The following is a 22,868-nucleotide window of genomic DNA, read 5'->3' as shown; positions in this document are numbered from 1 at the left end:
ACAATGGATCTAATAAGACAGTCACAGTGCACACCACATAGACAAGTCTGCTTGTCAGGTATCACTGGACACACACCTGCCAAGTGCATAAGATTATGCACCTGCTAAAGGCAAAAAAAACCCCTACAAACCCTCAAGGCTACATTTCTTTTGTGGGGTCACCATGCTCTTAGAATCCAGGGTTATACAGAGCACAAGTTGAGTGATGCTTGCCTACAGTCATTTTGTTTTATTCAGTATTCATCAAAACCAGAATGTGTTACTACAGCAGGGTTGAATTATTTTCCCAAAACTTAACATGAGATATGTATTCCTCAGCAGCCTTGTTAAGGAAGTCCAGTCATGCAATATTAAGCTTTGTTTTCAGTCACTTCTCTCCTCAAAAGAGTTTCTCAAAAATCAGTGCAGACACTTTCTGCTGTCCAGTTTAAAAGCTTTACAGCCCCTCCCCTTTTCCTGCTGAAGTCACTTCAGCTGCAAGTTCCTATTTGTAAATTTAGTATTGTGCTGCTTTCCCACTGCAAAGATTCCTACAAAGGCTGTGTTCACAAGGAGCACACAATGCTAGAACAGCATTAAACTCCTTACAGTGATGCCTCTTACTAATATGTTTTTCAGTGTCAAAGGAGAACGGAAGCTCCTCAAAAAGAAGGATGTAATTCCTCATGGCACCATTAACACATTCTGAATTACTCCCGTCTTCCAAGTTTGCTGCTTGGAGCCAAATACATTAGATAAATTCCAGTAACAGAAACTTCTGGCCATGAGGCTCCAACAGCTGTTTTGAGGGGTGAGGAGAAGATACTTCTGCATGTTTGTCTGTCAGAAGGCATTTAATTTTACAATCAGGAGTTTGCCATGCTCATCCTTACTGAAAAGGTATTTAGACACCCAGGTGTGACCATGAAATCCTCCATCTATCTAAAATTGGTCTCTAAAGCTGCCAGGGTAACCACAGCTGAGCACACCCAAGTCTTCCAACCTCTTGGTAGCTACAAGGAGGATCCAAGGTAGGTACTGACCAACGCTGACACAGCAGCACTGTAAGTATGGCCACTGCCTGTTTACCTCTAGGAAATAAAACCTGCATTTCCATCTCCAGCTCTTCTGGCAAGTGGGCTGAGAGGGGCAGAAGTGTCTGACTGGACCATCTGATTCTCACCTGAAATGGCACTAACTATTCTCTTCAGATGCTCCTCGCAAGTTTCTGATCAGGTAGGATCTTGCTGGCTGTTACTACTGGCACTAATATTGTTGTCTTTTCCCAATGAAAACTTTCAGGGAGTGGTTCCTTTGGGGTAGAATTACCATCATGTGGTATCCTCAGCATGTCAATCAACAGGGGTTTGCTCCCTTCAAGTAAGAGATCTGAACTGACATCTCTGTGCAGACAGAGCAAAAATCATAAACTACAACAGAAATTCTGGGCTTTTTTCCCATCCACAAAGCAGCCAAACTGACTTCTTATATCTTTGCTCAAATACTTCTGGGGCTGCAGAGTAGAGAATTCATTTCACCAGTATAGGTAGAAGGTGAGCAGTGGAACAGCACTGCATCCTAGAGAAAACCTCCAATGGTAAAGAGGCACCAAGAAAACTTTAAAATTACAGCTTACACAGACTTCCAAAATGGGAGGAAGTCAGTAAGGGAAACATCAAGAGCTGCAAGCTGTGCCCCAAGCTTCTTTCACATCAATCACACTTTCACGAGGGTGGAGGTAGGGATGGATGTGATGGTGTCTAGAGCTGAGGGGTGAATGGAGTACACATGAATCACATGGCTTGGGACCACACACACACTGTCACAGACTGAAAACACGACTTTCCTCATGAAGAGGGCAGCGAAATGATCCTCTGTGGTTTTCTTTACACTTCTAAGATTTGTGGTGCTACTGTTCTTTCACAAGTTGGACTGAAGCAACATACCCTACTATTAGCAGATTCATACATGTCTCCTTCCACTTTCCTGGCATAAGCCACCAAGTTCTCCATGCGGCGATCCTTCAGTGCTGCTGGATCAGGAGTGGGGAAGATGGCTTGGACACTGCAAGGACAGAGGAACAATAACAGAGAAAGACCTTCAGAAAAAAACCCCAAAATCAATACAGCTTTATAATAATCACCCTGGATGTTCCCTTACACACCAGACATGTAAAATCATATCAAAATGGTTTAAAAAATAACATTTTACTGTTTCTCGCAAGATTAAAACAAATCAAATGATGAAAATAAAGTGAGGCTTAACAGTCTGGAGTCTAAAAAACTGTTCATCACAGCAGAGCAAATTTACTAGCAAGAGAAACTAATTCCATGCCCACTGCTTAATGAGCACGAAGAACCAACTGAAGAGGAGGATTAAAGGTAACAACTCATCCTGAGCAGCCCAGCACCTGAGAACCACTACTGAAAACTTTCTTTTCAGCTTAATAGCAGAACTACTGTACTGAAATTCTTTAAAAACATTGAGGAAAAAGACAGCCTTGGTGAATACTTACAGTTTATGCACTAAATGATTGCGCAGGTCCTGAGTGACATGTTCATGCCATGCTTTCCTTACCCCGGTACTCGAAGGAGGTGCAGCCGTGGGCATTGAGCTGAGGTTTCCAACATTGCCAGAGTTTGTGCCATCATTCATTAGTGGGCTAAAACAAAAAGAAAAGGGACTGTTAGAATACCAAAATGCAGAGTTTTGTCAAAGGTATGATGCCTGAAGTAATTTTTGAGTTGTTGCTTTTATCACTTTTAGCTATTGCATCAAACATTCTCTTAAGTGAAATCTTGCCATCAACAAACTGCAACCCCTGAAGCAGCAAAGCTCAGCTTTACGAGGCACATTCACAGTGTGAATGGTAAATAACCACAGCTATGAACTTAAAAATACAAAATATTCTTCCTTTGGGACTTCATTTAAAAGCAGTAAATATTGTGGGGCTCTCAGGAGGCACAAAGTGGCAGCTCTGGAACTGAAACAGGAAAGAGCAGAGCTGTACACGTGACTGGCCATCCCCATGCCAATACAATCAGTTTTTAAAGCATGCTCTTTTATTTATGTTCATAAGCATGTAAATAAATGTTTAATCGAGCAAGAATGAAAATGTGTGCATTACTTATTTGTCCCAAGGGATGTTGGAAGAGCAGTTTCAGAAATCAGACCCGGTTGCTGGTCTGTTGTTATTCCTCCTGCGGGAAGGTTCATCTGGTTGGCTCCTTTGGGACAAAATTAAACATCATTTTTACACAGTTCACAATTTTGACAATAATATGACAAAACTGCACTTTACTGACCCACCTGGCTAACAAAAGAAACAATTTATCAGGTTAAGTATTTTTATAACAATACCTGCTGTGCTGCACATACATGGCTATTTATGGAAACAAGTTACTTTCAGTCTGAACTACAAAAATGAGTCTATTAAAATTTTAAATTCATAAATTCTTAAGATTAGAGCAATAAGCTATAAGATGCAAAAACAAAAAAAAATTGCAAAAAACAACTAAGATTAAAAAAAAAAAAGTATTTGAGACAGAATTGTCTGTTAGAACCGGGGACAACTGTTAAACCAAAATCCTTCAGAAATTCTGTCTCGTCACCTCAGAAAATGAGCTATAGGCTACACTTTTTAATATTCAAAGGTAAATAAATGGCAGTGTATAAAAATAGTGTATTTTTAACTTACTAAAACAACAGGAACAGACAGTCACTACTCTTACCAAACAAAATACCTGACTATCCTAAAAATCCAGCATCAATTATTTTCACTTTTTTTTTTTTTTTCCTTGGTATTTTCTCCACCTACCCAGTGCATTAATGGTCCTCATTTGCTGGTGAGCCTGAGGCTGTGCTGGCTGCTGGCCTTGGACCTGGGGCTGCAGCTGTGTTTGGGGCTGGTTGCCATATGGCAGCCCCAGGGCAGCATAGGCTCGTTGCATGGAGCTGGGGTCAATTGGATTGGGATTACTTAGTGATGGAGTGTTCTGCTGGCCTGTACCAACAGAACCAATGGAATTCTGGATCCCACCAGCTGGAGACCCTAAAAGGGCTATGGAAAAGAGAAAGGATAAGAGAAAATTAAAACTCGTTGAGGATAAAAAGTAAAACCAGTCATGCCAAGAGTCATGCACATATTTTATGATACAGATATTTTTCTGCCAGAGGACAGGACAACACCCAAGATGCCAAGTGGGAAAACTCAGCCTTTGATTCCACAGGACAGAACCCATCCTGGCTATTAATCCATGCAGTCTAAACTGAAGTTCTTTAAATTTCAGGCAGATAAGCCCTTAATTACTTGTAGCAGATATACAGTACAAGCTCCTATATAAGGCTAAATAGGATTTTCATGCTTGGGGACAGTAAACTAAGAGGGAAAAAAATTTAGTTCCTCTACTTCCATCTTTCCCATCAATCCCATTTTAGGTCAAAATATTTAACTCCAGAACAGAGATCCTGAGCTCAGCAGAAACACTGTGCCCCTGGACACAAAGGTAATACTGAAGATCTGTTGGTGGAAATTTTCATTGCAAGCAATCAACAGATGAATCTTCTGAAGGCCAAATTACCTTAAACTCCAAGTTACACAAGGATATGAAAAAAACCTGACGAGTCTTAGATCATACTGGCAAAATCTAAAATAAGTTGGAGAGTCAGAAATAGGTTGAACCCACGTAAATAATTTAGATGATGTTTAGGTATTCGTTAAGCTATATGGTTACCACAACCAACCAACCAACCAACCAACCAACCAACCCTTCCCACCATACAGATGTATGGAAGAATAATTTTCACTGTAGCCAGGAAATGGAAACAACAAGGAGAAGTAGTATTTACTTAATCCACAAGAGAGCAAAATTTTGCTTTCTTGTTCTCATTTTAGCTGCCATTCTAAGTGTATACCATGTTCCCCTGTGAATGACCCATGGAGTATGACCTTCAGCACAGAGACACTGCATTTTGATAATCAGGACTCTGGTAGAAGTAACACTGCTTTCACATTTTCCCCCTCAAGTAATTAAATACATTATGTGCATTACAAATGTGTGAACTAAACTTAGCAACACTAATGGCTCTTAATATAGGCAACAATAACTGTCTTATTGAAATATTAGTAGGGGCATGTGGTTAGATAAAAAAGCCATGAAAACAAGCCTTCTGAGACATTAACAGCATTATCTAGGCTTTCTTAAATCCTTACCCACTATGGAAACTGAATCACTGAAAGAGATACACAGGCTTCCAGCTTCCACCCAAGAGAAAACACACACATTGCAGAATCCAGACTTTTCCCTCTCCAGATGAGAAATCAATTTGATCTCATTTGCCAAAGAACTACAAATAAATATACTCAGATAGCTCCCCCTCCTGAATAAGCAGCCCTACAAAAACCATCCTTTTTTTCCCCCCACAAAGGACAATCCACAGTATTTTAAATGCTGGGATTACCATGGAAATTAAGGTTTATGTATGCTTACACTCTGTGGACACACTCACAATAACTTTTGAACTCACTGATCACTTCCAAGAGAATCTCAAAACAAAGAAGCTGATTAAGATCCTATCAGCTTAATTAAAAAAAACCCACATATTAAAAAGCAACTATATTAATTCCTCATATGAATTGGACTTGCAGTACTCTGGACTCACACAATCTAGGAGGAAGATGCCTTTACACTACTGCAAGCCAAGGAACAGGAAGGGTAATTGGCACAAAAGTTGTGGCACCCTGGAATTCAAAAGGCTTCAGAGGCTGCTGGGACAGCACAGATTGATTCAGGAGCTAATAAGAATTCCAGCTTGTTAGAGGATGATATTCCACCAGAAAAATTAGGACAAAGCCCTCCCCCCTCCCCCAGTCTGCTTTCAGTGCTGGAAGTGTGGAGATGGCAGAACCCCACAGGTAATGTTGATGTTTGGGAAGCAGGGAAAGGCTTCTGGCCACCCCACTGACGAGAGCCCAGCCTGCCACCACCCCTCATGCTCTCCTGGGCAAAAATCACTGATTGTCTGAGACTGCAAGCTTGGATCAAAGCTTGCTTGGACAAGTCCAGCACCTCCAGCCCACAGCTCTGGGCTGAACTTTGGCAGCAGAATCAGTCACTACAAAGCACAAGTTCAGCCCTTGTGCTAGAACAGTTTTAGACTATTTGGCCTCAGCTTTTCTACACTTCACAACTCAACAGAATCCTGTTCTGAGTATTTCCCAACATCAGGAATCTGGTTTTGAAGGCACTTTTTCTGTCTTTTTGTTCACTGGTTTTATATGAAGGCATGACATTATCTGTCAAACAAGAAGATGGAAGCAGAGAGTATTAAATTTCCACTTTGGAGAGACCCAAGTGCAAATGCTGTTTCTTCTGTGGCAGATACTGCAGGAAATAAAGTCAACTAAAATAAATACAGCCCTGGAACAAACACATTAGGCCACTGCTACATGAAGCAATGTCTACTGCAATTTACTTTTCTTATCTGATGCTTCAGACACTGAGGAGCCCATGACAGAAGTTACAAGTGTGAAGTGTGCTCTGTAATTCATATTTTAAATGCTGTAAAGACAACTGGCTGTGTGCCCCAGTGTCACTTGTGTTTATGTACCTGAGGAGGGAAGGGTCAAACAAGCACATGTTAAGCAGCCCCAGAACTTCCTGAGCAGCCCTGGTGACATCCCAATGTCCCAGAAGGCATCAAAACCAAAGAGCAGCTCACCTGCAGGATTCCTGTTTCAAGTAGTGCTGTTTAATGACAATGCATTCATGTCTTCTAGAGGGGAACCCCTCCAGCTAATTAAAATGTATTTTAAACAGAGATCCCTAATGCTATTTAAGTATCAATACCCAGCACTTCTCTAACTTGACCACCCCAGTGAACATTTTAAACCATCTTTGAGTATTTTAAATTCCTAAACTCTAAGGATTAGATCAATAAGCAAGAAGGAAGGTAATACTAACAATTAAGATGCAAAAAGAAAGTAGCATTTGAGACAGAATTGTCCCTTAGAACAGCTGGCAATTGTTGAACCAAAATCCTTCAGCAACTCTGTCTCATCACCTCAGACAACAAGCTATGAGCTGATCTAAGTTTAGCCACTGTGGTTTAAATGTTTGATTTTGCTTCTGAATTCTTTAATTGACACTCATTCTGTCCTGCAACTCCTCACTCTGCTCATCTCAAAGTGGCTGGAACAAAGCTTGTACTGGTGCCCTTTACTCACCTCAGCACAAGCCTGTCCTGCACTCAGAAATAGGCAGGTACACAAAGGTAAATGCACACAATCATTTAAGTAATGCACACAATCATTTAATTAAAGGCTGTATCTTGAATCAAATCATGGGGTAAAGATTTTATGAGGAACTTGAAGCAGGAATTGTCCGTTTTAAACTCCACCGCCAATGCCATTTTAATTTTTGTTCAAGTTAAGCATTAAATCATAAGCTTTCAGTACAGCACTGGATCAGTCAATCCTTAATCCAGGGACTATCATCCATCATGTGGTCCCATGGTATAACTGAAAGGTCACCATCATATGATTTCCAGAAACTGAAAAATAAGACATGTTTTGTTTGTAGATCTTACAGTTACTGACAATAAGACTTGAGCAAGCTGGATTTCATTTTGTTTTCAAAGGAAAAAGACTCCACTGAAAAAGTTGCTGCCTCCTCCTCCTGGACACATTTCCCTGTGTATGGATGTACTCATTCCTTCCTTCTCTGCAAAAGATTGGTTCCCAAATGCTCCATATCCAGGTTCTCTTCCATTTTCTGCCTGCACTCAATAACCTGCTATGTCAACCAGCTATATCATAGATATTTCCATTTCCCTTATCAGATTCCTGCTCTTTCATCCCTCACTTCACATACCCCAGAATTTCTGTCTCCATCTTCTCTAAAATCACACTTTTAGGTGAAGATTAGTTATCTCAAGTTTAACCTTTCTTAAGCCAGTTTTTCTCTTGCTGCATTTTATTTAAAATTTTCCTACAAGGAAAGTTACAGACGAGACTAGCTCCAAGTTCGCAGCCCCACTTCTCAGTCTCACTCAGCTGGGTGTGGATCCCAGGGGTTTTCCAGTGCCCCCTGACCCTGGAATGATGCACACCAAGCACTGCATGGGGATGGTCCAGGACATTACAAATGGAAACACATCCAGGAGCTGTGGCACTACACACTTGCCCAGGCCAGGAATGGAAGAATTAAGGAGCTCAAGCATGTGCATGACAAGATTAATCTTCAAAAAAATAACCAAAACTGCTACAAAACTTGGAAATATATCAACAACTGTTTGCAAAAGCTTTTAACTCATATCACGTTGGGGATATGAGCAAGGAGGGAGCAAGAACTACTTCCTAACAAAAACAAGCTTCAACCCAAAATATTACAACCAAATTTCAAGCCATTACTTCAAAACACAGGACTCACCTGCTTATTCAAAAGAAAAGCTTAATGTTTTACCATGTGCAAAGTAATATTTCTTTTCCAGTTTCCCCTGCCCCCTCAGAGGTACATGGGACACACAGTAAGAACCATGTGGAACAGAAAGAATTTTAAACTTGTTCCACTCTGTCCTATTAACAAGTCAGGTCACTATCACCCATTCTAGTAAAATATAGTTCAAGAGTGCTTTAAAATAAATAAGAAAAGCAATACAAAGTAAACCTGGCACAACGTTCTTTGCAAAAATCCCCAACACTAAAAAGACCTGTACAGAAACAGCTCCATGGCAATAACCTAAACCCCAGGACTTTCCAGGACTTGCAGATTCCCAAGGAGTAGCAACAGAAAGCCACAAAAGCATAGGAATGACTGTGCATGGAAGTGATGCACAGCACTGCAATGGCTCAGCAGTGCTCAACTGCAGAATGTTCTAAAAGGTGGGCACCCTTTGAAGCAGCTTCTTCAAAGCCCAGCATGGTCACACCAGGGCTGAAATAACAGCAGGAAAACAGGGATGGCACAGGAAGGAGAGTTCTGGACTCTCTGTAAGGAAGAGAATCACTGCACTTCTCATTCCTTTTTCCCTTTTTGAATGTTCTCTGTATTCTGCCAAATGCAGAATCCCTCCTCCTCACAATTTAGTAGAAGCTATTATGATTTATTCTTAAGAAAGACAACATCTTCTTCCAGTCTAAAACTAACCCAGCTCTGGTTAGTCTCCCCCTGATGAGGCACAACATTTTAAAATGCACATACCGATGTCAATCATTTCACAAAGCTTCCTGAATGCCCAAAAAGGGTATTGTAACCTTTTACCATATAGCTAAACAAGTACTTTTAGTGTTCCTCCTTCACCTCCCAATAAACCAAGAAGTGTTGTGTGTATGACTCAGATACATAATCCAGGACAAAGAACCCTGCACCACTGGATTACTGATTAACTGAACAGAAGGAGATTTCATATCTATCTCCCTCCATATGAAACAAGAGAGACAAATTCTACACTTATCCACTATAGTTCTGTTGCAGTCAGAGAATATCTTATTTGATCCCATAGCAAAATTATTTGTAAGGATTGTTTATGTTCCAGCTTTTGCTCTCTTACGATCAGCTGTATGAGCAACAAAACAAATAGTGCACAAACTACTTTTCCCCAGCAGCTTGTATGGAAAAATACAATTCTGTTCTGGTAGATGTTGTTAGCACTTTGATAACAACTGTGTAATAAGGATGTTAAGCACAAATGGACCATGACATATTAAAAAGCAAAGCTTTCAGCACATTTTTTGAGAGCCAAACAAGTAATCACTTGCAACAAATTACTACTTTGAAAGCACAAGATTTATCTGGTTTACCAAGGAGAAGTTTGGCAAAATGAAAACAAAATCCTGACCTCCACGTAGCTCTACAGTTGAATTTTTTTTTTGTTTTTGTTTTTGTTTCTGAGCAGAAAAACGCCTCCTTAAACCATAAAGAGAACATGCTCCATGGATAATTTTGGTAGTTTTAGCAGCTACTCAGCTCCCTGCCTTAATCCCACCTAAACTAGGAGCAGTTCTCCATCCTCCAAGGTTTACTGGTATTCCCCAATGCAGTCTCAGCTTAGCTGGAAAACAGCAGAATGCTTCCAAATCCAATTCCAATGTACAAGCTTTGCAAGTCCTGCAGCTATTTTCCACTTTTTAACCCTTATTTAAATATACTTAGACATAACACTACTTAAGACTTCTAGAACTTTACATCAATGCTGTAAAATGTTCCACCCTGGCAATTTTTCAAAAAACTTGATGAGAAGCAAATCTACCAACATAAGTTCAGAATTTTCTTTTTCAGAGCAAGAGGGAAGAAGAAATAAACTACAAATGGACCAGCCCCAAGGATCAGTAACAGCTCAGCTATTATAAAAGCCAGGCATGATTTGCAGAAGTACAGCTAATCTATACTAGTGTTAAAGACACTTAATCCTTAAGGCACCCAGACCTTTTTACATGAGAGAATTATTTTTTCAAACATTTCTATTATTTTAAATCATTAGCATGTTAAGTTGTTACTAACAGCAAGAAACATAATCAAGTAGCTTATCTCCTCCACAAACCCCTACCTACACCCAAAACTGCTTCGTAACTGCAATCTATTGACCTGCCTCACAATGAAACACCAGTTAGAAGTTGCCACACCCTTTCAAAAAGATGTGTGCTTGAGCTCAGATTTTCCCAGTTATTGTGCATTTAAGTCATAAACTGCATTCAATGATCAGAAATGGAAATTCACTGCTATATTTATCCTTGTATAAGACTGTTAACAGCTACTAAGTTTGTTGGGACACCGTCAAGAGTTTATTCCCCCAATGCACACGTGGTTAACTCTGATTTAACAGTTTCAAAGATGACAGCAGTAAGAGAAGTACTCACGTTGTTGGTTTCTTTTGTCACTGGCATTTTTCAGAGGAAGGCACACAGGACAGTCGTGCCGAGTACAATTCTTCCAGTGGGAGATGATTTGTCTCGAAGATGCACAATGAGCAACTGCAGCGAGGGAAAGCAAGAGTTAAGAGTCACTCCTTGGTTGATTGGTTTTGAATTATTTCATTTTTTAGAGCAATTTTATGCTTCAAATGGTTTTGAATTATTTCTTTTTCTAGAGTAACTCTATTCTTTCTCCTTTGCAAGCAAACGAGTACATTTTTTGTGATCCACCAGCAGGTGAAGGAAAGTAGTCCTAAAATTTAAGACAAAGACACGGTGAACACCCTCCTTACACAAGAGATGAAAAGGATGATTGCAAGGCTACACTGCTACCATCCTACTTCCAAAAGGCAAATATTGCAATGCTGTTGCAATTGCAATTGCAATACTGCATATAACTAAACACAACTGAAATGTCTTGCGATCCAAGCGCAAATAAAGGAAACTAGTACTGAACTTTGAGACAAAGACATGGTGGATACCACACCGTGATATTTTATTAATATAATTAGATTATATTAATATAACAGAGGAGATGAAGAAGATTCTTGCAAGGCTATACTGGTACCATCCTACTTGAGCAGGGCCAAATGTTACGTTTCCGCTCTCTAAACTGGCAGCTGCGGAGAGAGGAGAGCTAGGAGCGGTTTAACCACGGGGCCAGCGCCGCCACTCCCTCGTGCCAGGCACAGGGATGACAAGAGCAAGGCTGGGGACAGGCAGAGCAGAGGGGGCTCACCTTGGCAGGCCTTGCCAGCCTGGCAGTGCGTCATGTGGTTGAGGACGTTCTTCATGGTGCGGCAGTGCGGGAGGGCGCAGGCGCGCACCTCGCCGTTGGCCTGCTCGCGCCGCTGACACTTGTGAGCGTGGAGCAGCAAGACCAGCTGCTGCTGGATCAGCTTGCGCTTCTCGGGGTCCGCCGTGGGCCCGGTGGCCATGGCCTGCGTCGGGACGATTCCCACTTGCTGGACTTGGGTTTGCATCTGGGACTGAGAGAAGAACGGAGAGTTCAGCCTTGTGCCGCGAGCCGAAGGTCTGAGTGCAAGGGTTTGAGTATCACAAAAGTGTTCACTGAGCTGCAAGGGGTCACCTCATCAGTCTCTACAGCTCCCTGAAAGGTGCTTGTGGTCAGGTGGGGTTGGTCTCTTTCTCCAGGCAGTCAAGCGAAAATTAGGTTGGATATTAGGGAAAAGTTTATCACTGGAAGAGTGATAAAGTACTGGAATGGTCCACCCGGGAAGCTGGTGGAGTCGCCATCCCTGGATGTGCTTAAAAAAAAGACTGGACCTGGCACTCGGTGCCATGGTTTATTTGAGGTGTTAGGGCATGGGTTGGACTCCATGATCTTGAAGGTCTCTTCCAACCTAGTCATTCTGTGATTCTGTGAATGGTAATTGCACCACTCCCTGTAGCATTTTTGAACATTTCTAATGCTGGAACATCAGTGTATTGAGAGGTTCCTCTGTTAAAACACTTAAGAGTTTAAATCACAAGCCATTCAAAATACTGTTTATTAGAGAGACCATAATTCCAACACCAGTGAGCGCTTCATCACACCCAGAGATGGAATTCTTTAAGGTCCCTTCCAATCCACACCATACTATAGAATTCTATTAATTCAAGCTTGTTTACTATTGTATTTTCATGCTATAGGTCAGGTTTTCATATTATTGATTTTATATAAATCAATCCTAGTTCCTTGTCCCTAACAAAAAGAGAAGTCCAATGGGAGAAGACAGACAAAATTCTATTATTGTCTCCATGTATTACAGCAGAAGGCAGAGTTGATTTTCCAAGCCTAAGTTAGCCCTTTTTCCTCTCCAAGTGACATTCCTTCCACAGAGAAAATTCCCAGGGCAAGCTGTATATAGTTTTCTCCTAGTAAGGGCCACCTGAATCCGGGTTGCATTACAGCTACTGAAGAGAACTAGTTACCACAGGGTGACAATGGGTTCTATCAGCTTTAAAATCCAATGTTTTACTTCCAGCATCCATTCTTTATGGACCCACTTCACCAAGGCCTGAGCTCTGCCTGACAGCTGCAAACCCACAAAGATCTTCAGGTTAAGGTACAGCTCTTAACAGGGCAGAAGAGAAACAGCCTCTTTAACATGGCAATTATTCAGCACAGATTAGGCAGCTTTTCTACCTTCCCAGACAAATGCAGAAGCTTGACTTTCAGCCTGCAATGACTCCCCTACCAGGAACAGATATGGGACTGCAGAAGTGCTGAAATCCCTGTGATTTTCAGTCTGAATTAATCTTATGGACAAACAAGCAACTGTCCTAAGAATCACTTTGATTATGCACTGTGAAAACAGGTTACCACAGGAAAGTTCACCAAATTCCAAGCTACCTTAGGAAAAGCAGCCATGAAAAACACTTTTAAATGAATATAGGAACATTAGGATTATGCTGGGGAGGTAATAGAAGAAATAGTTCAGTGCTGCCTGCAGAACTACTAACCACAACCTATGTACAACATTTAAAGAAAATCAGGTTTAAGTGCCAGCATACACCATTTGTAGCCCATTCTACTTCTAACCTTTGAGAAGGATTCCCCAGGAAATTCCATGGTCTACAAAATCCTACTTTTCTTAGACCAACAAGTTCTTGATACTCCACAACCACTCCCTGCACAAATTCTTCCTATTCCAGCAGCAAGCTTTGTCCCTGCACATCAGGTTTTGGAGCTTGCTTTTATTCTGGGGAATGAAGCACACAAGATCAAGTAGAAAATACCATGTCTGGTATTTGATGGAGGAAGTGGGGACTCTGCCACTTGATTATAGTAAGTCTTAGACAAAGAGGAGTTGTTCAATCTGTTTGTCTTGGGCTTTCAAGAGAAAGAACAATAAAAGGAATAAGGGGGTGAATGAAGGAAATCCATGAACATCTGCTCCCACCGCATGCAGCTGAAATTTCAGTCTTCCATTTCTCCTGTGAACAAATCCATACAGCAGAGAGGTTTAGCTGAAACAATTCTTGGGTCACAAATAGGAAACAATTAGTTCAGCTAATCTGCAGAAAAATACAGGGATCATGCCAAAGAAAATCTTGTTGGAAGCGATGCTTTCATCCCAGTCAAAGAATTGTTTCCCAAGCCAAGTTCTCCTTTTACTACTACCCTTCCAGTTAACAGACACAACTGCAGCTGTATCAGCACAGATGCCCTGACCCAGAAGGGCTTTTTGAAGACTGAGTAACAAAAAGAAGAATTGCAGAGTATCAGTGGTTTGAAGAACACAGCAGTCTCAGTCCAGATCAGTGAGTCTGCAGGTAGGCACAAAGCCCCCTCAGAATATAAAGCTTCTTGTTGCTTCACCTGACTGACATTTTTCTTGCTGAAACAGGAAGTTCAGATGCGTCTGGACCAACAATTAAATGAAACCATTCAACAGTCAGATAAACAAGGCCAAAAAAAAAAGGTATTTTTTTTTCTCCTGCCACTTGCTCCACCATCAACAGAGCAAATGGATCAGGGGTGGGAAATCTGCTAATACCTCTGACAGAGATGGGAATGTCAATAATCAGTTTTCTAGAAACTGAGTTATACACACTTCCATAGGGGAAGGCAGCTATTAATACCCTTTAAAATTATGGAAACTCATTCACAGAGGAGGATGTTCCTACCCTGTCCCTATCCTGAAGGCCAAAAGCTTCCTGCACATCTGGGAAGCACAGATGCACAAGTATCTTGTTGTTGTGGACTTGGATAGACTCAAAGTTCCCTGAAGGTTTTACTTTACTGAGGTGACCAGCAATTCTCAATATTTTTATGTATTTATATTCAAAACCACTCAACATTGTAAAGATGGAACACTGTGTACCTTTCCTTATAAAAGCAGGCAGCAATCTCAGCAGCAGTGGCAATCTTACAGCAGGTAAACAATGCAATACAGAACTCTGCCTCAGCTCCACTCTACAGAGCATTAAGGTTTTAAAATACCATTGTTCTTCTGTAATTTCTGTTTATTTCCATGCTTCTCCCCCCTCTCCCTGATAGAAGAATGTGACTTTCACTGCATGCGGACAAATCCTACATTTAAAAAATGCCTTTCAGTTCTGTAAGAGAGGTTTGGAATCAACAGCAGATCTTAGTGATGTTATTAAGAATCCACTGCCACAAATTCAACACATGGGTACATTAAGATGAAACACCTCCAAACTTTTTCAGTTCCCTTCCTACCACAGGCTTAAAGCATGATCCTGAGGGTTCCTTCCAGAGAACGAATAGTGGGCACAAAATGGATACACACATGAACTATAAATCTCAAAGAACTTCTAATTAGCAACATTTCTATCTGACTTCAGTGTTCACAGTGTGACCAGCTTCAATAATGAGTACCCCAACACATTTCCAGTAAGATTCAAAAAAGTCCTTCCTGCCCACAGGATTTGCAGGAATGCTCTAGTAAGTGCTGAAGCAGCTCTGAACAGCCCTGGCAGCATCATTCTGTCCCAAAACTGAAGGAGAGCTCAAACAGCAGCTATTGGGTGGCATCAAGGCCCAAGGCACTCCCCAGTGCAGTCACTTGGTGACCAGAGTTTCACTGGGAAAGTGACACAGGACCAGTTTATGCTTTTTGCAATTCACATGGATGGTTTCCCTGGTTCCACCAGTTACTTTCATCAGGCATGGAATGAGCAGCCTGGTCCTGTCCAAACAGGAAGGATCCTGCTGGAGATGGATTGGAAGGATCCTGGGCTAAGATGAACACTAGAAGCACAAGCACTTGCATTTGTGCCCCAAAACTCTGCAGTGCTGCATTTCCTCACCCAAGGAGAAGAAAGAATCAGAACCTGAGACTGAATGGTGGGCAGAAGACTCCACAGGAGAGGAAAAGAGGCTTCCTGAAGTGGACACAGCCTCAGAAGGCCATCCTGCTGTCTGGAGGGAGATGAGTGATGTCAGCCTGTAGCACCAAGCTGAGCACTAGCAGTGCTCTAGCGAATGAGGAGAGGTAGGGAGATATTCAGCTCTTGAACACAAAGCCAACATAATCACAGAACCATTTTAGGTTGGAAAAGCTCTCTGAGATCATCAAGCCCAACCTGTGCCAAATCCCACCTTGTCACCAGCCCAGAGCACTGAGTGCCACATCCAGGCTTTCCTTGGACACCTCCAGGGATGGGGACTCCAACACCTCCCTGGGCAGCCCCTTCCAATGCCTGATAACCATTTCTGGGAAATAATCCTTCCTGATGTCCAACCTGAACATCCCCTGGAGCAGCTTGAGGCTGTGGTCATAACATGAAGAATGTGTTTAGAGCTCAAGACTTATTTCAAAGCTTTGGCACTGACATGGATAAAGGCAGAGCTTTCAAGGTTGGATCAGCATCCTTCCTAAGGATACACTTGTGGAGCTTTATGTCCTCATCTTTCTGATTTGCAGCAAATGCCAAGAAAAGTACACTGAAGAAGAGTTTCAAAGTAGAAAAAAGGGGCAAAATACAGAAAGGTACAAACAGATTCCAGCTCTCATATATAGGAAATTACCTGAACAAAATATTGAGTGGCTATATACCCTACATATATACCCATACAGTATTTTAGTGGGGGACAAAACAGCCTGAGGAACGAGGCACATTAAAAACCCCAGATAACAAATCCTGAATAGAGAAAAGGATAAAGCACAAATGAGAAGTTTGTAAGGGAAGGAAAGCCATGCTGTTGGAGTGCTGGCTATGGAGCACCTCAGCTGCTGGAATAGAGTAGGATCCAGCAATAGATACTCTCCACCACTTATATTTGCATATGGGGGAGTGGAACATGGGCTAGAGTATTGGGAAAAGATTAATTCCTATTTGTCAGATTTAGCCAGCCTGGCACTGTATTTACAGATGATGCAAAAACTAAACTATTCCACCATTCAAAACAACCATATCCCCAGGACTAACTCCTGCACTAAGGCAAGACAGAGATGCTCTGCTCCCAAAAAAAACCAAAACAACAATGTCCTTTCCCAGGCACTCAACACTATGTGTTGGATTTGTTTCCAGGTTAAGATCTTCTCCTTTAGACCTAAGGAAGAGCCTTTTCTCAGCTGTTCACTGCTGTAAATCAGGTGGGATCTTCTTGAGGAAGGGGTGAGCTTGCCTGTGAATGAATGAGAAACTGAATTTCAGAGTGGAGGTCAGGGCAAGCACAGGGAAGGGGAGCACAGCTGACAGCAAGCTCAGCAGAGACTGGGAGAATACTGAAGAGAGCAGCAAGCAGACATTCAGCATGCTGCCAGTGCAACAGCCACAGACCTTTCCACAGGGATAGAGTGACTGTGCTGCAAGAGAGGAAAAGTCACAGAAAGGGTCAGAACACAGGCCTTCCACCTTGGAAGGGCATAAGAGTTAAGTGATTCTTCATAAAACCTTTTCTTTCTGGTCTCTAGAATAAAATACCAGTTGTCTATTTTAAGTAGCTACAGTTCTACTTGCTCTAATTAAACCTGGCCTCCCAGTTTAAAAGCTTTCTTCCTCTCCCTCAGAGGTCTGCAGCAAGGCACACCTGAGACATCCTCACCCCCCAGTCACTTCTTCTGTCTTCTGATCAAAATCTGTTATTGCAGAAATCCAGAGGACATAAAAAGAAACAAAGAAGAACACAACAGAGAGGTCCTGACGCAGTTTAGCCAGAGATGAGGGGGAAAAGGCACAGGAGAAGATGTGCTGCTCCAATTCTAAGTCAAGAACTGAAGAAATACATTTCCTTCGCTTCCACAAAGCAATATTCCCTCAACTCCATCTGCTGGTCACAGGGATAACTGTGAAACCATGCTGGTGTCTGGAAGCCAAACTTCCCCCATTGTGCTCCTAACCCATGCAGAAATACCAGATTTACTGGTATGCCCACAAAGGAACCATCCACCACCACCCTTGGAACAGGAAGCACTGTAGGGAGAGCAAAGCTTCTGCAAGTTTGATGGAAAAACCTCACATGGCTTCCCCCCAGCAGCTCCTCCTGGAGCCTGCACACTCCAGAACCAGAGGCTGCTGGCTCCCAAAGTGGCTGCTGGCTCCCAAAGTGGTTGCACACCACACTGAGAGGCCAAGAGCAGAGCGTGGCTCACTTCCACAGCCCAAGGATTGCGCATGATCTCACCGCAGCTCAGCATTGCCAGTCGTGCATCAGAACCATTTCAGCAGCACTAAAGCTCAGTAACGTGTCACCAAAACTTCCAACATCAGAAGCAACAGTTTTCTTTTGGAAACAAGCCTTTCACTCAAGTTTTCAAGCTGCCCATTCTGTAAAGGGAACGGATTCTCCAATAGCCCCACAAAGCAAGAGCTAATATGCTCTTTGAATCACCATTAAAACAAAACAAACAAAATCAATCCATCCTGCTGGCACTGAAAATTAATACCTTAATGCTGATCTCTTAATCATTTTAATACCATAAGGTTTGTTCTTCTTTTCTAGTTAAAGAGATTAATCCAAACGTGCTTCTCAGGGTGTAGTGTAAGGTCATGCCTGGAACATGGGCTGCAGTGAACTAACACTACACAGACCCACTTTACTGAGCAGCCAGGGGAGAAGGGAGAGCGCTGTTCTCAGGAGAATGGTAGCCTGAATTTGGATCAAAAATCCAAATCCACAGCTGCAGCACATTTGTCATGGCTGCTAGGGCTATGCCTGGCAGTGGGAAAAGTCCTGGTAACTGCTGGGGACACAGTGTCACACAGTAATGATTAGAACAATGTGGGTTAAGAAACTTAATCATCTTTTACTTTTGCAGCGCACATATAAAGTGTAAGGCTAAAGACTGAAAGAAGTATTTAAAAATATTTTGGTTTTCAGGACTTAGGGGTCCTCAGACAACGGCTGCACCTTTCTGCTTCCTCTTCTCTTGTTTAAATAATCCTTGTGGTAACCACAGTATTCAATGCCATGCTGCAATCTGGTTTCCTGCCTCAGACAGGCCACACACTACCAGTGTTTTCATTCATGTGGGTTTGTCTCTCACATGGAATAACAGTACTTTGGGGGCCCTTTAAGATAAGGATAGTATAGAGGGCTGGTTTAGCAAGATATGTGGTTGCACTTATCCCACAAAGGACCCTGAATGGTTTTTTGTGGTTTTTTTGGGTTTTTTTTTAATATGCAGTTGTTTTTCACTTGCTGTAGTGGATGGAGTCTGAACTGGTCCTCCAAAGGTTCATTTCTGATCGATGTTAACATAACACAACACCCTTTTCCACATCACTGCTGCCTCCCTCAGGGAACAGGACAGGCCATGTCTCCAGGCCCAGCACATTACATAAACCATCATCTCCAGGGACCTAAAGCATCCCAGGACACAGAAATGACAACGGGATTGCAGCAAGAACACACGGCAGGATTGCTCAAACACTGCAGCTCTGCTCTGGGGACCTGCCTGTCACGAGCTGCTTTTCACAAGAGCCATTTGGGTCACATTTTGGTTGCCCAATGTGAGTGACAGATGTCACTTAGATGCGTGTTTCTGTAACTCATAGAACTGCTGTGGATTTATTTTACCCTTAGGTAATGCCTTAACATATGAAATAAGGTTTAGCAAGCCAGAGCCTACAAACCTCAAGCTCTGAGTCAGCAGATTCTGCCAGTCTTTACTCTCCTTATGCCTCTGTGCTTAAAACTGGGGCAATACATCTTTATCTCAGAGAGATGCTGTGAAAATGAACTAATCCAAAGTATATGCCTGCTCCAGCGCTGGCTGCCACAGGAAAGAGCATTTGGAAATGACCAAGTGAGATATATTACAACATGCAACCAGCAATGCCCAGTTACACACTGAGCTGCAAAAATAGAACTAAATGTTGACTGTGTGCTCTTTCCAGGGGCTCTGTTCATATTGTTCACTGAATAAAGCAAAGTCCCTTGTGGAAGGAATAACATATGGCCATGGATGTGCTATTACCAAATAATTACACTGCCTTACCCACTGTTGCCAAATAAAGGTTAAATTCCAACAAGTGTGACATTTCTTTTTAAGTTCTTGGCTTTGCAATAAAAATGTTTAGATTGAAATTCAGTTTTTGAAGTTACACCCCTGTCAGGACCACCATGCCTCTAACCCCCATGTGAGCTGAGACCTTTGGGCTCCAAAGTACCAATGTCTGTTGGCTGAAATGCCCATTACTGTCTGTGCTGGTGTGAAGGAAAAGAAGATATATTGGACATGCAAAGCTTTTGACACCTGAGAAACAAAGACAGACAGTTCTGGTTGTTCTCTCAGTTGGTATTTTTGACATTTTAAAACTGCAATTGATACTACTGGGAAAGTTTATCTTATTTTCCTCTTCCTCTTGGACAAGATAGAGAAAGAAAACAGTTTTTGATTTTATTTCTCTCCCATCACCTGACAATCCTTGATGGCAAATGCCTCTTTTATTCCTCCTGAATATTGACTACTACATCCTATACTAGCAAGTGAGTATATTAAGATTTAGACTTTCCCACTTTTAAGTGAGCACAATATTAGGCTTCAAGACCACCCAGTCCCTGAGATGAATACAGCATTCTGGGGAGACCTGCAGGTCCTCGGCAGCATCAGGACAATAACTCACTTGCTTTACACCTGATTCAAACACTTAATAAACACACCTAGAGTGGTCATGCAGCAAATTGTCTTTTTAAAATATTCTGCATGATTGCAAGTGGTGTTCTGAGCATGCCTTAATCCAGTCACAAGCTCCTTTCCATAGTCATAAACAGTAAATGATAGATATTAAAGATTTCCCAGCATAACTAGAGGAAAATTAGAAAGTGCTTCTCTAAAATCAGAAGAAAAGAGGAAGTTTATTGCATCTTCTTGCCTCTCATACAGAGCCTATTAGTGACAGGCAGGTAGCAAACGCAATGATGGAAGAGCAAGCATTGGTTGTGCTAAAAAATAGCTTTTTTAATTTAAATTAAAAAATAAGCAATTTGCATCTTATGGAAGGTCTTACAAGTTTCTATAGTAACTGCTATCATGTATAAGAATATAAAATGCAACAAGCTGGAGTTTCCATAGAAACAACACAAGCAGTTTGATTAATACGCAACATCCTGCGACAAACGGGAATATTTAATTTAACTTTATAAAGAGAACTCTGGGAAACATTATACTATAAACTTGTAAGGTATCCTAATAAGAACTGTTCTTGCAAGCTCGTGGCATGCAAGTCATGCACAGTATAAAGTGAGAAGCATCTGGGCAGTTTCAAAGGATATGGGGCACTATTTAGTTTTAGGAAGGTGGTGATGTACCCAACACATTCTAATTCACACACAGAAGGTAAAGACATTTTTATCTGGTTTGAAACTAAATATACCAGCCAAAATGAAAGGATACAAAGCAGTTTTTAAAACTGATTCTTGAGAAGGCATAATCACTGCATAAAAATGTGCACAAGTTTTATACACACACTGCAGAGCGGAAGTGAGGAACCACGGGAAAACTCTCATGCTTAAATGACCGTGGAGAATTAATTTGATAATGTTGCAGAAGCTGGATCACCCAAGAATTTAGAAAGCACTAGGAAGAGGTAAAGAATGCTGGAAGCAGCAGGTCCAACTCACCATGTTTGGCACACTGGTGACGGGAGTACTCTTGATGTCGGCAGGGAAGGGAGACAAACTATTGGCCATGCCTGGCTTGTTCGGCAACTGAGGATTCACTCCTGCAGCTCCCATCTGCTGCCCTCCAGTTTGACTGAAAGGCTGCCCAAAGGGAGTAGTGTTACCTGTCATTCCCAGCTGGAAAAGAATGAATGAATGAAATGATTAGAATTTTTGTGCTTTCAATGGGAGACTTAAAAAAAGCAAAAAACACAATATATGTCAAATATCCATCTTCGCGTTCGCAGAGACAAATTCCAGTTTAAGTTTCTCAATATTAAGTTCTCAGTATTAATGTCACAACTTCACAACTTTTACCAAGTTAAAATATATCCTAAAAAGATATTTTACAAATATATGCTGCAGTGTGGGGCTGAAGTCTTGCAATTCAACTTACAAAATCAAAGGAAAACACAAGATCATCCTTCCCAATCCACACTGACAGAAATTATTTTCTGGAACTTTGGAAGACTAAACAAACTTCAAATCCTGTGATACTTTGTGCATTCTAAGCACTAAGCATGACTTTGTACACTGACAGATGGGAAGGGAGGGGAATACATAGAGGCAGCAAGCAAATGGTTATCAGCTCATGTTTTGGTACTTGAGGAGAAAGAAGTATCTGAGCAAAAAGATGTCTGAGACTGACAGCCTTGACAAATGACACCCCGAGATCTCCCCAAGACTAGAAAACAGAAACACAACTCCCCCTGAATGACTGGGGAGAACATTGTACATCCAAAGAACCACTTGGCCTGCAGGAGTCTCCCCATGGTGAAATCTTCTCCACTGGAACCACAGAATCACTGAGCTTGGAAAAGACCTCCAAGACCATCAAGTCCAACTTGGGACCCATCACACCTTGTCACCCAGCCCAGAGCCCTGAATGCCATGTCCAGGCTTTCCCTGGACTCCTCCAGGGATGGGGATTCCACCACCTCCCTGGGCAGCTCCTTCCAATGCCTGAGCACCCTTTCGGGGAAGAAATCCTTCCTGATGTCCAACCTGAACCTCCCCCACACCACAGCTTGAGGCTGTTCCCTCCCATCCTGTCCCTTGCTCTGTGGGAGCAGAGCTGACCCCCACCTGTGTCCACCCTCCTGTCAGGGAGTTGCAGAGAATCAGAAGATCTCCCCAAGCCTTCTCTTCTCCAGGCTGAGCCCCCCCAGCTCCCCTCAGTCCCTCCCACAGGACCTGCTCAAGAGATCACATTCGTTCACCCCCCATGCCTCGCACTGGGAGGATTTCTAGCTGACTTTATGACCCAGTCCTAAATATGAATCCAACAACTGAGAAAAGTCATTATTTGAAATAGTAAATCCTATTTTCCTCTTCCCTTTACCTCTCCAATCTTTCTTTCCTCAACACAGTGGTGCTCTGTGGTCCTGGTCTCCTCCATAA

The 22,868-nt window shown here is 42.1% G+C and overlaps 1 protein-coding gene across 10 annotated transcripts in view; it reads right to left on the bottom strand.

Annotated features, from left to right (window-relative positions):
- CREBBP (CREB binding protein) overlaps positions 1–22,868 on the bottom strand; it is a 96,055-nt gene that overhangs the window by 35,575 nt on the left and 37,612 nt on the right. For 7 of the 10 annotated variants that reach the window (XM_062503785.1, XM_062503786.1, XM_062503791.1 and 4 more), the window contains 7 exons: positions 21,429–21,605; positions 11,628–11,877; positions 10,835–10,948; positions 3,797–4,039; positions 3,107–3,206; positions 2,495–2,641; positions 1,926–2,043 (listed from right to left, as the gene is read on the bottom strand). In XM_062503785.1, the coding sequence (XP_062359769.1) occupies positions 1,926–2,043; positions 2,495–2,641; positions 3,107–3,206; positions 3,797–4,039; positions 10,835–10,948; positions 11,628–11,877; positions 21,429–21,605 (1,149 nt within the window). Of the gene's footprint in view, positions 1–1,925; positions 2,044–2,494; positions 2,642–3,106; positions 3,207–3,796; positions 4,040–10,834; positions 10,949–11,627; positions 11,878–11,978; positions 13,030–17,987; positions 18,101–21,428; positions 21,606–22,868 lie in introns of those variants that run through there. The other 3 variants (XM_062503794.1, XM_062503793.1, XM_062503792.1) reach the window with 3 other exon arrangements.

Source organism: Cinclus cinclus, chromosome 16 (assembly GCF_963662255.1).
Source record: "Cinclus cinclus chromosome 16, bCinCin1.1, whole genome shotgun sequence".
Classification (NCBI taxonomy): Eukaryota; Metazoa; Chordata; class Aves; order Passeriformes; family Cinclidae; genus Cinclus; species Cinclus cinclus.
Note: the sequence above shows the minus strand (reverse complement) of the source record. Positions and strands in the feature narration are given on the sequence as shown.